The 14,411-nt window shown below is 61.1% G+C and overlaps 2 protein-coding genes across 2 annotated transcripts; both read right to left on the bottom strand.

Annotated features, from left to right (window-relative positions):
- Nucleotides 1-11: 11 nt before the first annotated feature.
- Nucleotides 12-10,637, bottom strand: JKF63_07153 (uncharacterized protein; the record flags this gene model as incomplete). The annotated part of the gene is made up of 1 exon (XM_067903094.1): nucleotides 12-10,637. One exon carries the CDS (start codon nucleotides 10,635-10,637, stop codon nucleotides 12-14), a length of 10,626 nt encoding a protein of 3,541 aa, XP_067759532.1.
- Nucleotides 10,638-12,346: 1,709 nt separating this feature from the next.
- Nucleotides 12,347-13,045, bottom strand: JKF63_07152 (uncharacterized protein; the record flags this gene model as incomplete). Its single annotated transcript, XM_067903093.1, has 1 exon — nucleotides 12,347-13,045. The coding sequence occupies one exon, from the start codon at nucleotides 13,043-13,045 to the stop codon at nucleotides 12,347-12,349; it is 699 nt and encodes a 232-aa protein (XP_067759531.1).
- Nucleotides 13,046-14,411: the final 1,366 nt, after the last annotated feature.

The following is a 14,411-nucleotide window of genomic DNA, read 5'->3' as shown; positions in this document are numbered from 1 at the left end:
AAAGAAAAAAATCAGTACTCCTCGTCATCGCCATCGGAGAGTGACTTGAGTACACACCGGTATGCATCCCACTCGTCGCGCGACTCGGCAACCAGGGCGAGTGGAAGCCGCAGCGACATACTAGTCGCCACTAGGTGCCCATTGGGCTGGACATTGTTGCCGCAGCTCAGCTTCCGCGCCATCCACCGGCAGAGTTCTTCATAGGTGATGCAGCCGCGGCGACTCTTGTTGACCATTCGGAACATGCGCGGTGTGTAGCGCAGCACGTCTGGGCGGTCACGATGATAGACATCGTAGACGTACTTGGAGAAATTGTCGTACGTGAGCGCACCGTAGTGGTGCGAGAGAGACTCGAAGATGGACGCAACAAATGGCACGCTCTCGCGTGCGCACAGCAAGAACGGGAACACCGTCGCTGGAACACCAAAGACAGCCTCGAGTGAATTCGAGCCAGCCGTTGTGAGCATCGCCGACGACAAGACGTTGCGGTTGTCAACAAAGAATTCCTTCAAGTAGTCCAGCTCGCGCAGCAGCATGCGCTCATCATACACCTCGCGCTCCATCACCGCGTCGTACACGTGGGGCGCGATGTTGATGTCGCCCCCTCCAAGCCCAGCAGCGGCGGCGGCGGTTGCGCCGTAAAAAACCTCCTCGTCTTCCTCCTGGTCCTGCGCCTGCAGCTGGATCCACGCGTACTCCGCTGTCTCTTCATCCTCGAGGCAGTCGTTATGATGTCGCCGAGGACGGTGATGCTGTTGAGGTGCTAGGGGGCGGTTGGACGGCCTTGCCGCCACGGTTAGCGTGGCCGAGGACAAGTCGGTAACGGCATCAGCACCACTGGTGCTCTGAGCGGCTGTGTCGTCGTTGGTGGTGGTGATGGTCGAATGAAGGCTGGAAGAGCGGTGGCGGTCGGGATGGCGGCCGGCCGGCCAACCGCGTGCGGTTTCTCCATCGCACGCGACTTCCGCTGCAGATGCCAAGAACTTTGAGGGTGGTGCCGATGCCTTACTACTGCGACGCGGCTCGTCGCTGCGCGGCGGCGATCGCGGCGACACCGCGCGGACATTCTCGAAGCCGCTTCTGGTGTCTTCGCTGCGGCGTTGACGCTGCCGATTTTTCTCTTGTGCCCGCTGCCGACGTCGGGTGGCGGTGTAGAGTAGCCCATCCAGCTCTTGCACCTCGTCCTCGTCATCTGGGAGCCCCAGTGCGCGCCTGCCCCAGAGCGTCTGCGGCACGTACACAAGCCCAAGCTCTGCCTCCAGGTCCTCCACAAAGTCTCGCAGGCTGTGGTTGTGGTAGTAGAGCACGGCATGCGCGACAACCTCGTCCAATACGCGGACGGCCGGGTAGTGCGGATCGCTGCCGGCAGCAATCACATCCATCAAGTACACCTCACCAGCGAAGCGGCGAGAGTAGCGGGTAGCCATCCATACCTGCAGAGGCGAGAGACCAAAATGGCCGTTGTGCACGTCGAGGGACGATGCGATGCTCCACTCATCACCGAAGGTGACGATGCGCTCGCCTGGAAAGCATTCGGCGAGTTTGGCCGGACCGATCGCGCCGTTTTCCCCGTCAGGGGTTCGCTTGTACGAGTGTAGGTATGCACAGGCACCGCTGCGAGGAGCCTCATCCGTGATAGGTGCACCTACCGCTTCTGTTGTGCGGATGTCACGTGGGGCTCGCGCGAGCCCCACGAGTGAGCCCACCCACGTCACCAAGACGCGCACGCGGCCCCATAACCGCCGCGGCCACTGCGACAGGCCTGCTGAGCTGACTGCGCCCTTCCCACTGCACGGCACACCAAGCGGCGGGGTACCTGGGGTTAGCAGGGTGGTGTGGCCAACACCATGTGAAGCTGGCGTGTGCCGCTCTGCAGCAGCAGCAGCAGCAGCAGGAAAGAGATACTCCGTCCCAACGCCCCCGCTCAGTCCCGTATACAGGGTGCTGGTTGAAGGAGCGGCAGTGGCGGGGCTGGCACACAAGGACTTGGCGCTGTCAGGGGCAGTCGCCTCCAGCACAGTGTCATGGTAGACATGATGGAGGTGCTCAAATATCGAGTAGAAGTGCGTGTTGCGGGCACGCTGCGCCTCGATCTGCTCCGTCTCCAGCGCATCCACCGTGCCCTGGAGCTCGGCAAGGTTTCCGTAGTCCAGATACGAGCACCCCTCGTCTTCGGGTTCAAACCCAGATGGGGTGTGGACTGGAGAGAAGGCAGCATGACTCTTCTGGACCCTTGGATCATGGGCTTTCGCATCCCCTTCAACTGCGCTGCCACTGCCATAGATTGAGGTGTGCTGCTGCAACGGTGGTGGGGGAGGGGGAGGAGAGGCCCCAATACCCGCTAAGGCTCCCAGAACACGGGCTGCACCGCTGCCAGCCGTTACGGAACCGGGCATGAAGCAGGATCCGCAGCTGGTGTCCGAGGCTATCTTATCACTGCCCGACGCTTTACCGTCTGTTGAGACACCTGAGTCAGTGCCAGCGCTTTCCACGCCGCCCGTGTGCAAGTGCCGCTGCAGGTGTTGCTGCTTCATCCATTGGTGTTGGTCTAGCAGCTCCATAATGTTTTCGTCACGGGGCGCCCGGATAGACCCATTGTATAGCAGCGCCGTAGCATCGCCGAATGTGTAGTAGAAAGAGATGCCGCTGCGCATCGGGCCGCCTGCAACTCCGAGGAGATCGGACAAGAGCTTGTTGTATTGCTTGAGGTGGTTCATGTGTGTATCCTGTCCTAGCGGCAGCGGAGGTGAGGCGATGGCACCGGAGTTCATCTCCCCCGGAGAGTCTAAAAGGCGCGGCGATAGCGAGTGCGCGCTCCAGTTCTCGAGGCGGCCATCACCACCGTCGACGCTGCTGGCTGCATACCGGTCGCCAACGCCGCTTCCAACGAACGCCATCCCGGTGCCGGGAGGCGCGTAGGCCTGCGTACCCCCTGTGAGATATCCCCTAGGAAGAGTGTGGCCGCTGTAGCCAGAGAAGTTGTGCGTGTGAGTACCCACAGCATTGGCATGGTTGCACCCAGCCACCGCAGCCGCTGAGATCCCACCGCCACCGTTCAGTGCGGTGGCCCCCGGCATCGATGTCGGGGGCGGTGAGGCACCGCTGCATGTCATTGCGCCGGCACCATTAGGGTCGTCTGGGTACTGGTAGAGCGGGTACTGCGTTGTACCGTACATGCTACTCACCGAGTCCGCCGAGTATGTGTACGGCAGTAGCCCTGAGCCTGATCGTCGGGGGGCGCTTCGTGGAGCCTGCAAGTGTTGCGTATTGCCCCCAACAACAACAACAGCAGCAGCAGCAGCAGGAACCGCATTGCTGCGCGTACAAGCCAGCGACTTGGCATCGTGATCGCCAGCGAACCCACCGAGGTGAGGCTCATTCTTTCCAGTGTCATTCCCCGCCACAAGCGACGTGGACGCGGCCAGCGATGCAACCGTGTCGGCAGCTGTTCGGTGTCGGGGTGAGGTCAACTCCCGCATAGACGACGCAGACGTGGCGCGAGGAGCGGCAATCGCCACTTGGGTCTGTTGGCGGAGCAGCACTGCCTGCGGCGTTGCGACGCTGTGGCCGTAGTACGCGTCGAATGTGCCATACATACTGTTGTTGGGTACCGTGAGTGGTGCCACCGTCAGCGAGGCGGTCGGCAACCCGCCATCATCACCCAGCAGCTGTGAATGGTTATGGGGGCTGCTCGCACCACTGGAGTTGGTGTGGCTGCCGGTGTTCTGTGTGGCGCAGATGTTCGCCATCGAGGTGCCCGTGTCCTCCACATTCAGCAACGCAGTGACACTGGCGGGCAACGCTGGGTTCTGGGCAGAGCGATACGGGTTACCGGTGCTGAACTCCGGTGGCGGCGGCTGCTGCTGCCGCTGCTGCTGCTTCTGCGACGTGTGCAACACATCTGTACCCTGGTGCAGTGAATGACCACCACTGGTGACATCTAGACTTGCATTGTTGGTGGCTGTTCGGTTGGCCATCGGTGTATCTGGTGGCGACGGCACGCACCAGGACGGTGCGATGCCCGTTCCAAGTGAGAGAGAAGACGCGCCAGACACGGGCGGCGGCGGCGGCGGCGTCCCCTGAGGACCGCGCTCCACTGTTGAACTGTTGTGAGAGCTGACGCTGGCGGCGTGGGCGCCGCCAAAGCCTGCCGCTGTGCTGCTGGCCCCATTCAGAGCCGAAGAAGTCACGACTGGCCACGCATTCAAGTGGCTGTGAGCAGAGCTACCCGTTGAAGGAGATGCTATGTGAGTGTGGCTGAGGCTGATGGTGCTGACGGCGTGGCTTGCATCGCTACTCCCACTGATGACATGTGCCGCGGGACTGCCCACACTCGTGGTGGTGGCTGAGGAGGCCTGTTGCGTTGTGACGTTTGTGTTCGCATTGGTTGCTGTGTGCACTGCCGTCCAGTGAGAGCTTCGGGTGGAAGCACCAGACGCCAGCGGGACTGGTCTAGTGGTGCTGCCGCACGCTCCCCTGTCGCTGTGGGGGCCTGGAGAGGTGCGTGGCTGTGGAAGTGGGCTGTTTGAGCCGCCTTTCGCTAAAGCCAGCGCGGGCGGTTGGGACAGCGCCAATGCTGATCCTCTACCACTGCCGCCCTTGTCGCCAGCCAAGTCGTGCCTGCTCGATTTCGGCTTAGCCCCTTCGATCGAAAACAAGACGCTGGCGCCCACTGTCTTGGCCGTCAGCGGCACATCAGACAGAGCTTCGGAGACGCTGGCGGAGCGGCTGTCGAGGAAGTGAATCTCCGTCTCCACCGACGTCGATGGGATTCCCTCTAATGTCCCGGTTGCGAGTGCTGAGGGAGCGTGTCTGGCTTGCTGTTCTAGCGGCGTCTGCGCCACGCCAACGTGAGTGGGACTGCTCAGCTGGTGATTCGGTCGCTGCAGCTGCGGCGTGCTGTCAATGGCGGGTGTGGCAGCAGTCAAGGCGTCTCCACACCCCTCCTTACAGAGGTGGAACCGCTCGCGTTCGTCCTCAGAGAGGACGGCGCCAACTGGAGCGCTGGTCTCTGTCGCGGCACTCTGATCGCCATCTGGCGAGGAGGCACCGTCGAGGCCGCCATTGGCGGCTGAACAGCCGTGTTGGTACGGTTGCATTGGAGGATGTGGCGAATGCGTGTATATGCTCGGCTCACCAGGCAGCACTGCCTCTTGACCCTCGCGCTGATAAAGTGAGTCGATCTTCGTGCACGCGTTGCTCAAGACATTGCAACTGTGACTGCCGCACCCCACGCTGACGTGCTTGACCATGGATGCGACGCGCGAGACGAGGGTTGCGGGGTTCATGGATCCAGGCAATTGCTCCTCCCCCCTCGCACTGTCGTCTGGTTCGCCTCTCCAGAAGGCCAGGCTGCACCTTCGCTGCTGCTGCTGCTGCTGCTGCTTCTTGGAATGCTGCCGCCTTTGCTGAGCCTCTCGCAACGCCTCCTCGCGGGCGCGGCGCTCTCGGCGCCTCCGCTCCCGGCGTTCCCGCCGGCGCTGTTCACGGCGAAGTCGCGCAGCGATCGCGCGTTGGTTTTCTTGCTCCCGCTGCAACAAAATAAACTGCAGCGCACGCTGCTGCGAGAGAACCTCCTCGGCAAAGGTGCGGCTAAGAGGAAACCCGCGCGCGTGTGCGGTGACGTAGCGCGGCACCACAGGTGGGAGGATGCAGTGAACCCGCATGTCGGGGAGGGGAATGGCGCACACGCGGAACGCTTTTTCCTTGAGGTCGCGCACCAACGTCTCACGCATGCTCTCGCGCCGAATGAGCACCTCCATTGCCCACGCTGGTAGCTGAAGCCGGCCACTCTTCGAGGTCGTGGTGTGGCAGTCCGCCCAGTCGAGCTCCGGCGTGCTGGGCAACCGCGATGCCCCAAGGGAGAGTAGCGGCAGCCCTGCCGGCCGCGAGGAGACGTGACGAGACCGGCGGACTGCAGCAACGCCTGCTGCTGCTTCACTACTTTTCCCTGGTGAGGCCGGCTGACCACAGCTGTCGAACGGCTGCAGTGAGGGACTGCTTCGATCAACTCGAAGTGGTGGTGTGGGGAGCGAGGACGAGGTCGAGAAGCTCGCTGTAGGCGGCAGCGCCTGCAGCATTTTTTTTGCCTCCTCGTACCAGAGCTCCACGCGGTCTTGCGTGTAGAGCACGGCGGCCTCGAGAGCCTTGCGGGAGCGGCTACCCTGCTTATACACACGGAAGCGGTAGCGCAAAAGTATGTGTGGCTCCACCTCACGTTGTCGCAGGTCCAGTAAGGTGACATCCTCGCTATCCATGTTGTTGTCCTCGGCGGCGCCAGTCATGTCACCCTTTGCGGGGTCCGCGTCGCCGACGCCGCTCGGCACCGGTGCACTTCCCTCCGCTGCCGTGGCGTCGTCGCGCTGGCCGCCCGAATCCAGCACATCCCTACTCTCCGCGCCTCTATTGTCGTCCACGTCCGAAGCCCTGCTCGAAGGCAGCGCCGGGGTGGTGGCGCCATCCCCCACCGTCGCCCGTAGCACATGAATGTAGAAAAGGAGTTCGTCGTCGGAGATGATGCGGTGTGGGGGACTGGACGTCGCGGCTGCCCCTGCGGCCGTAGTGCCGCCGCCGCCATTCATGAATGAGCCGCCGCCCCCGGCGTATGCGGGGGCGCTCACACCTGGTGACAGTGGACCGAGTGAAGTCCGGAACCCGGTCTGAGCCCCGACAAGGGGCGACATGACCATCTGCGGAGGTAAGGCCGGTAGGCTGTAGCTCTCAGAGAGGCGCACCACGACGTGAGGTGTGTTCGGCCCCGCCAGGGAGGACAACGCGGATACTGGCAAAATCGCAGGGGAAGTGAAAGTGCCACCCACCGCTCCAGGGGCCGCGCTGCCAAATACAGCGGCGGCTACCGCACCACCACCACCACCACCACCACCACCACCAATGATGCCCGTGTGGGGCGCCGGTGCCGTCTGTTTGACAGATGGTTGCATGCGGCAGAAGTGCCCCGGCGACACCGGAGAGAGGCAATAATTTTCAAAGCCGCCACTACTGCCCACTACAGCAGCCGTACTTGGGGGGTGCATGTGTGGAGTGAAGTGGGTCATCGCGCCGCTGCTAGTGCTGCTGCACTCCCCCCCTCCTCCTGCCGTCGCTGGCATGCCGAAAGTGAAGGACATCGCGCGTGCGAGTGACAGAGGTGAGCACGGCGTGGCTCCGACACCACCACCAGTGCTACCGGCGGTACCGTTAACCGCTGCACCGACGCCAATACCCTTGCCGCTGCCTTCGATGGCATCAGAGCCGCCAAACAGCTCGGCAGCGGCGCGTCTCAGCGCCAGGTCCTTCTCCTGCAGCACCGCTGCGCGGAAGATCAACGAATAGAAGAGGTGTGCTGGATAAACCTCAAAAGAAATGCGCAACCGCGCCTGTGTTTTTGCCGTCGTCGCAGCGGCAGCAGCAGCAGATGATGGTGATGATGCCGCCAATTTTGACGGCTGCGACCTCGGTGTTTGCGGTGACGCAGCCGGTGCGCCAGGGACGGAGGCCGTAGAGCTCAGTGGGTTGCTCGGGGGCGCCATACGCACGTCTCCCTCGCTGCCGCTGGCTAAAAACGTCGTGGCCGCCCCGTAACGGTCACCAGTGCCGACGCAAGGCTGCATGGACGGCGCCAATCGATTCGCAGTGAAGCTACTCACCTGCGATGAGGGCCCTGCCGCAGCTTCTGCGGGTTTCGGCTGTGCTGGGGGCAAGGGCCCCGTCTTGAGCTCCTCCATGATAACGATATCCACTAGACCCTCTTCGAACGACGTGCTGTCAAGGTGGAGCGCCGTCCACAGACTCGCCGCATCGGTCGAGACGTCGTAGCCCAGTGGGATACGAATGACCACAACTGTTGGCACCCGCCCAGGTGTCGGTTCCAGTAGGTGCACGATTTTGTTGATCGCCTCGTCAGCCGTGTCCGTCGTCAGAAGACCGCCACGCTTGGCTGTCTCTGCTGCAGCAGCTGCCGCCGCCGCCGCTTCGGCCACAGCGTCAGCACCCTGGGAATCAACCCCGGGGTACTCCCTCGCCGCCCCAGCCGATGGCACAGAAGCACCAGCAGCAGCAGCAGCAGTGCTGCTGCTGCTGTGGACGGCTTCGACACCACTCAGCTTCGCCCATAACCATCGCGGTCGACGCAGAGACACCACCACCCGGTGAGACGCGGCGGAGGCGCTCTTCCGTGCCTGTCGAATGGCCCAGCCCCATCCCCTCACGCATCCGCCGCCGAACGCACACCAGCCGCGCCGCATTGCACCCCAAACGAGCGTCACGCAGAGCTGGACTGTTCTCCAGCTGGCGATCGTGCGACGACGAGCATGTCTGCGCCACCGGCGTAACCACCGTCGCAGTTGACCGCTGCCGCGGTGTCGTCCACGGTGGCCAGAGTATCGCGGCGCGGAGTACATGGAGCGGAATGAATGATTGAAGTTGTGGTTCGCGTTGCCGCTCCCGGGTAAGTGATAGGCACGGCCTCCACTGTTCATGGATTGGCGCCGAGATAACGACGCTTGAGAAACGGGGGTGGCCGTTGGTACCTGTGCCAGGGAGCCGTTAGCACCGCTCACGACGCTATCGACGGCTGCATATTCACTACCGCCGCTTCCCCAGCCGCGAGGTGCACCTCCGTTGCAGTCCGAGGAAGGCTGCACGCTCTGCGGCGCCTCAGGCAGAAACTGCGAGCTCGCAGGCGACTTGTTTGCGCTGCATCGAGCACTCGTACCCGAAGATGCGTGATAGCCACTGGTATAACTGGATCGCTGGCGGCGATGACGCTGCGGAGAGCCACCACCAGTGCTATCCGCACCACAGGGGTGCTGTACCGCACATCGAGCGCGAGTAGGGGGGGCAACGCTTGCATTGGATGTGTTCATCGACGTGCCCGAAAAGTAGCCCTGGCCTCTTGGGTGGCCCAACGAGTGAGTGCGATGTCGTTTCTGATGGCGGTGATGAGAAGTGGTGTTCGTCGAGTAACTCAAGGGAGCCACAATGCAGGCGCTGTTACAGGGACCGCTGGGATTCGTGAAGGGAGTAGTCGAGGAGGTGTGCGCAGTGCTGGAGGCACCGCCGATGAGGCAACTGCTGCCCTGCCTGCTCCCGTTGAAGCAGACGGAGCTGCGCAGCTCCGCCAGGGCATCGGTGACATCCATCTCGGTTGCGAAGAGTGGCGGCCCGTACATGAGTGCAGTAACCGTGTTCCAATGTGTCTCCTCATCCTCCCCCCCTCCCCCTCTTCCGCTGACAGGCAGAGATGGTGGGGCCCCGGGCACGGAGGCAGAGGCTGCCATGTACGCTGTCTCAGGAGAGAGGCTGGCGTCGCAGCAGCCCAGGGCCGACGAAGATGCCGTCATCGCTACCGGCTGCGGCGAGACGCTGGATGCCTGATGAGTGGCCACAGCCGGTGAGGATACACCAGACCACAGCTGCTGCGCTGGGTAACGAATCCCTAGTCCACCCATAGCGCCGGTCATAGAGTGTGGGTACGAAGACGAGTAAGGGATAGAGCTTGACCCAGACATCATGTGCTGCGATAGGTTGCTGTAGCTCCTGGTGGGTTCATTCTTTGGTGATCGGCTGCTATGGTGTGGGCTGCATTGCTGCAGCTGTGGCGGTGCGTGGTTGGAGCTGTGAAGGCCGCCGCCTCCGCCGAGGCTGGCACCGTCAAACGTGGTCCGTTGCCAGGGAAGGCTGTCGGGACTTGCCCCAGAGATGGTCGTCATGGCAAGCAGTGACGATGCACTGCCCCGCGAAGATGGGGACGAGGCCGTGGACTCCGTGAGCGATGAGGTACTTATGCGAGAGTTGTAGCTACTGCCGCTGGTGGTGCTGGTGCTAGAGCTCCGCGAGTAAGAGTAGTCTGACCTGTACGTGCTGCCCATCGACGACGAGGGGAGCAGCGACGCCTCGCTCGGTGTCATCTTGCAGCCGCCAGCGCCCTTCGCCACCAGTTGCCCGTTGGTGTCGTGCACGCCCCCGTCAGAGACTTTTTTGACGCGGTGGCGGTGATCGTCGTCGTCGACTGAATCAGGGACTCCAAAGGAGGCCGTTGAGTAGGCAGACGGCAACGCGGTGCATCCTCGCCTCGATAACGTTGGAGCCGCAGCGCGGGTGCCTCGGTCTTTCTCCGAGGTCGCCATGTCCGCGTCGCTGCGTGTGCCTTTGTTTCCAGGGACATAATGCCCCAAATGACTAGTGGACTCGACTGCATGGATGACAAGTGTTGATGGTGTCCCTGCTGCCGCTGTGGTGCACCGTGACTTCAGACGCTGAGAATTCTTCGGGTGACACAGCTTCGACTGCATGCGCCGACGCAACCGCCGGCGCTCCCGCTGTTGGCGGCGAATGCGACGCGTCGCCTCCGCCCGTGCTGCCATAGCAAAGGGAGTGGGGTCCCCAAAGCGGAACGGGCCATCGTGCAGCTCTTGCAGTAGTGCGATGGTGTTGTCCGCTATAGGACACGTGACCCGCGGCGGCGATCGTGGGCGGACCAGGCGGCGCCGTAGCACGGCGCCAGTGTAGAGCAGCAGCCCCGCACCGCAGCCAATCACTAGGCATGCTCTCAGCCGCGCAAGGGAAGAGGGCGTTGTCAAGGGCTCCAACATCACCGATTCTCGCGGCGGGCATGACAAGGATATTGCCAATGGCATGAGTGCGTATTTTGTACGGGTAGGGGGTGAGGAGAGAAGTGCCCAGACCCGATGTGCTTCGCCGTGGATGCCGACCCGGTATTGTGTTCGTGTGTGTGTGTGTATATTGGGGTGTGTGTATTGGGGGGGGGGGGGATGGAGAGGAGGGAGGGGGCAGGCGATGCGATATTCTTTGTCGACGCACACCACACACACTTTGGAGGGGACAAGAAAAAATAGAGAGGAATAAACGAATCGTGCGTTAATGAACTCCGACCTGAAGGTGTGTGTGTGTGTATGTGTGTGTGTCTGGGTGTGAGAGTGTATGTATGTTTGTGTGGGAGAGAGAGAGAGGGTCCAGCTTAAAAGAGAGCACACACGCAACGAAGGACAGAGGTTGAGGTTAGAGAGCCCCGTAAACTCAATGTGAAGATGCAGCACTTGTCGCCCGGTCTCCCCAATGCACGCGGCTGCTAGTGACCGTGTCGTACTCTCTATCTCTGCCTGTCTGTCTCTCTCTCTCTTTTTTTTTTTGGGGGGGGGGGAAGAACACCACAGCGATGTCAATACGACGGCTTAACGTCTGTGAAGTGTGTATGCACTCAAAGGGAGTTCGCGCGCACTAGGCATGCCGAGATGAAAAAAGGAGGAGGGGGAGAGGGGGAGAAGGGGAGAGAGGGAGAGAGGTGTGTACAGAGTAGCCAAAACCACATAGACATGCCTTAGAGCGGCGGGGGTGCACATGGGGACGAGTCACGCAGAGTCGGTAACAGCAACGACGCGCTTGAGTCAAAGGGTAGGCTACGCTGAGGCTCCCATTCGCAGTTCACACGCGCAGGGAGAGGAGGGTCCAAGCGCAATGCGGAGTGGATGTATTATGCAGTGTGCTGCAGATGCCGCTGTATTTGCCTCCAGCCTCTGCCCACCTCCTCTCCCTCGATAGCCGCCACCACAGTGAGCACAACATAAACACGGACTTGACCAAGGCCCACGAAGGCGCAGAGGAGAAGAGAGGAGGAAAGGGAAGTGTGTGCTGGTGTGTGTGTGTGTGTGTGTGCGTAGGGCGTCAGGAGAGAGAAGGGGGGGGGGGGCAAAAACAACAACACTAACAACATTATCAAGACTAAAGTAATAGGCGTGAAGCTGCAAAGAACCACCAAGCGCGCACACACACACTCACGCAGCCTACCCACCACCACTAACCCGCTCCCCCCTCTGTTGTCGACCCGCCTCACCTCCCCCCCCCCCACCTTTCTTCTTTGTGAGAGCGGGGGAGAACACATTCTTGCTCTTTTGACGTTCCAATGTTGCTGCGTTATATGACAGCGAAGGGGACGCAACATTTTTTTTCCCTTCGCGTGTGTGTGTGTGGGTGGGTGTGTGCGTGCCGGACCACCAACTTAAAGATTAAAGTACACGTCCTCTCATCATCCCCCATCCCTCCCTCTTTCTCGTGTGCATGTGCGTGTGTGTATTACTCAAGACACACAACCACAGCAAGTAAAACGGAGACGATTGGCTCGTGAGAATGGGGGAGAGAAGGAAACCCCAGGGTGAAGCGCATGACCTCCATCCACACCCGTTTCCCCTCGTCCTCATCTGGATGTGTGGCTAGTAACGAGCAAACGAGAGAGAGAGAGGGGAGGGGGGGGGAGGGGGAGAGGGAGGGAGGGAGACTGCTGCTCACGCGAAGTGATGGTTGCGCCGACTCGACGACGAAAGGGAGTGCTTTACTCGTCCTTCCTGCCGGTCAGCGCGGAAGAGGACATAACCTGCTTCACCAAACGGCCCACCAGCGTCCCCGTCTCGCCAGCTACACGTGACACGACGCTGAACATCTGCGCATCGCCGAGGTCGTCGTCGTCATCTTCGCTGCGCGTCTGTGGCGCCATGGCGTTCGCGCCGTTCTCCTCCTTCGCCTTCTTCGCAGGATGTTCAGCAACAGTGGCGGGTGTGTCATTCAAATCCTCCTCGCGTGGACGCTTTGCGGTGGTGGCAGTGGGTGCGACAACACCAGTGAGAGGATCGGCTGCGGGAGCCGCAGTCTTTCTCTGCCTCTCGAGGGTTGCCAGCTCCTGCAGTTTCTTTATATACCCTGTAATGCGGTCGATCTTCAACGCGAGCTGTGTGTCGGCGGCGGTGATTAACGACGATGGCGATGAAGCGGCCAATACAGATGAAGCCGCGGCGCCACAACCCCCACCTCCCGCCAGCACCTGGCGATGAGTAATCTTGTCGAGCGAGTAGAGGGAGAGCGCCAACGTAAAGGCGGCGGATAGGTACAGGCGCGCCTGCTCATCAACAGAGTAGTACGAAAGGAGCGTGTCCTCATCGAGACTTCGCAGTGCTGGCAAGAGATCCTCGCGCACCACGGCAAGACGCTTCGACATCTCTTTCAAGAGCGGTTCCACTTCGCTGTCCACGTCCATGACTCCGAAGAGGAGGGGGAAAGGAGGAGGAGGAGGAGGAGGAGGAGGCAGAGAAGGACAAGAAAGAGCGCAGCTTGACGGGTGTGGGTGCAGTGCGCGTCGAAGAGAAACCGAGAGAGCGAGAGAGAGATGGAGATGGAGCCAACCCCTCCCTCGAAGGTGCAAAAAAAAATTATGTTTTTTTTAAGGCGGGGGGTCAACCGAATGCAATGAAGCGATCGCCAGCAAATAGAAGAGAGACAGTCGCTGTCGAAGACGAGTGTGATGCTGCCACGGCTGGTGGTGGTGGTGGCGTCGGAGCGTATTGTGCGTGTGTGTGTGTGTGTGTCGGCGACCAGACACCAGGGTAGGGAGAGGGAAACGTGTACAAGTCACTAAAAGTTGAAGCATCATTTGGATATCTACCAGGGGGGTGCACCACCGTCGCAGCCAACGGCATCCCCCCCCCCCCCCAGTGTGCCCCAGATGGACAACTCGATTCCCTTTTGTATGAACACGGACGTATGCGCATCATCCACAGACGTGCATGAGCTCCGCCGCCGATGCGGAGAAGGGTAGGAGCTCCACGTAGGGTGTAAGGGAGGCAAGGGAGGGGTGGGGGGGGGGGGGGGCACACTCGCCCCAGCATGTGAGTGGAGCTCCAGTAACACCAGGAGAGTGAAAAAAAAAGCCCAACCTTTTTTTTCCTTTCCAGAGAAATAAAAATGGAACTAACAGCAGCAGCCTGGTGATGCCTGCGCGCGCCGGGGAGGGGGGGAGGCTGGCACGTGTACGTGAGGCTCTTCGCAGGGGAAAAGCTATGCAGTGCGCCACGCCTCTCTTGACCACACCACAAACACGTGCGGCTACTATGTTGCTCCTAACACCCTCTCGTCTGCCGCCCCCACCCCTCGTCTCATTCCATCTCGACATCAAAGATGCATGTATACACCCCGTGCAGAATCACCCGCCGTGGAAAAAAAAAGGGGAGGGTGTATGGGAACGCGAGACAGCGGGGGAGAGAGAGGGGGGGGAGGGGTAGAGGAGGAGGACAGTCGCCATACACAGACGCCAAGCAGCAATGCAAGACGTAGACACAAGCACACACACACACACACACACACAGACAGACAGAGATATAATAAAGATATATATATATATAGACGGAAGAATAGGGGGGAACAGGGACAAGGGGCGGGCAAGGACAAGGACAAGGGGGGGGAATCTTCGCGAAGCGCACCTAAAATAGATCAATAAACAAAGAGAGAGAAGGGGGGAAAGAGAGGGAGGCCTTCTGCAGGCGGAAGCGGACCGACAAGAAGGGGGGGGAGGGCCGGAGGCAGTGGGCGCAAGGGGTCTACAGGAGCGGTGACTTTTACACGCGCAT

Source organism: Porcisia hertigi, chromosome 6 (assembly GCF_017918235.1).
Source record: "Porcisia hertigi strain C119 chromosome 6, whole genome shotgun sequence".
Taxonomy (NCBI): Eukaryota; Euglenozoa; class Kinetoplastea; order Trypanosomatida; family Trypanosomatidae; genus Porcisia; species Porcisia hertigi.
This window is presented reverse-complemented; position numbering and strand designations above follow the sequence as displayed.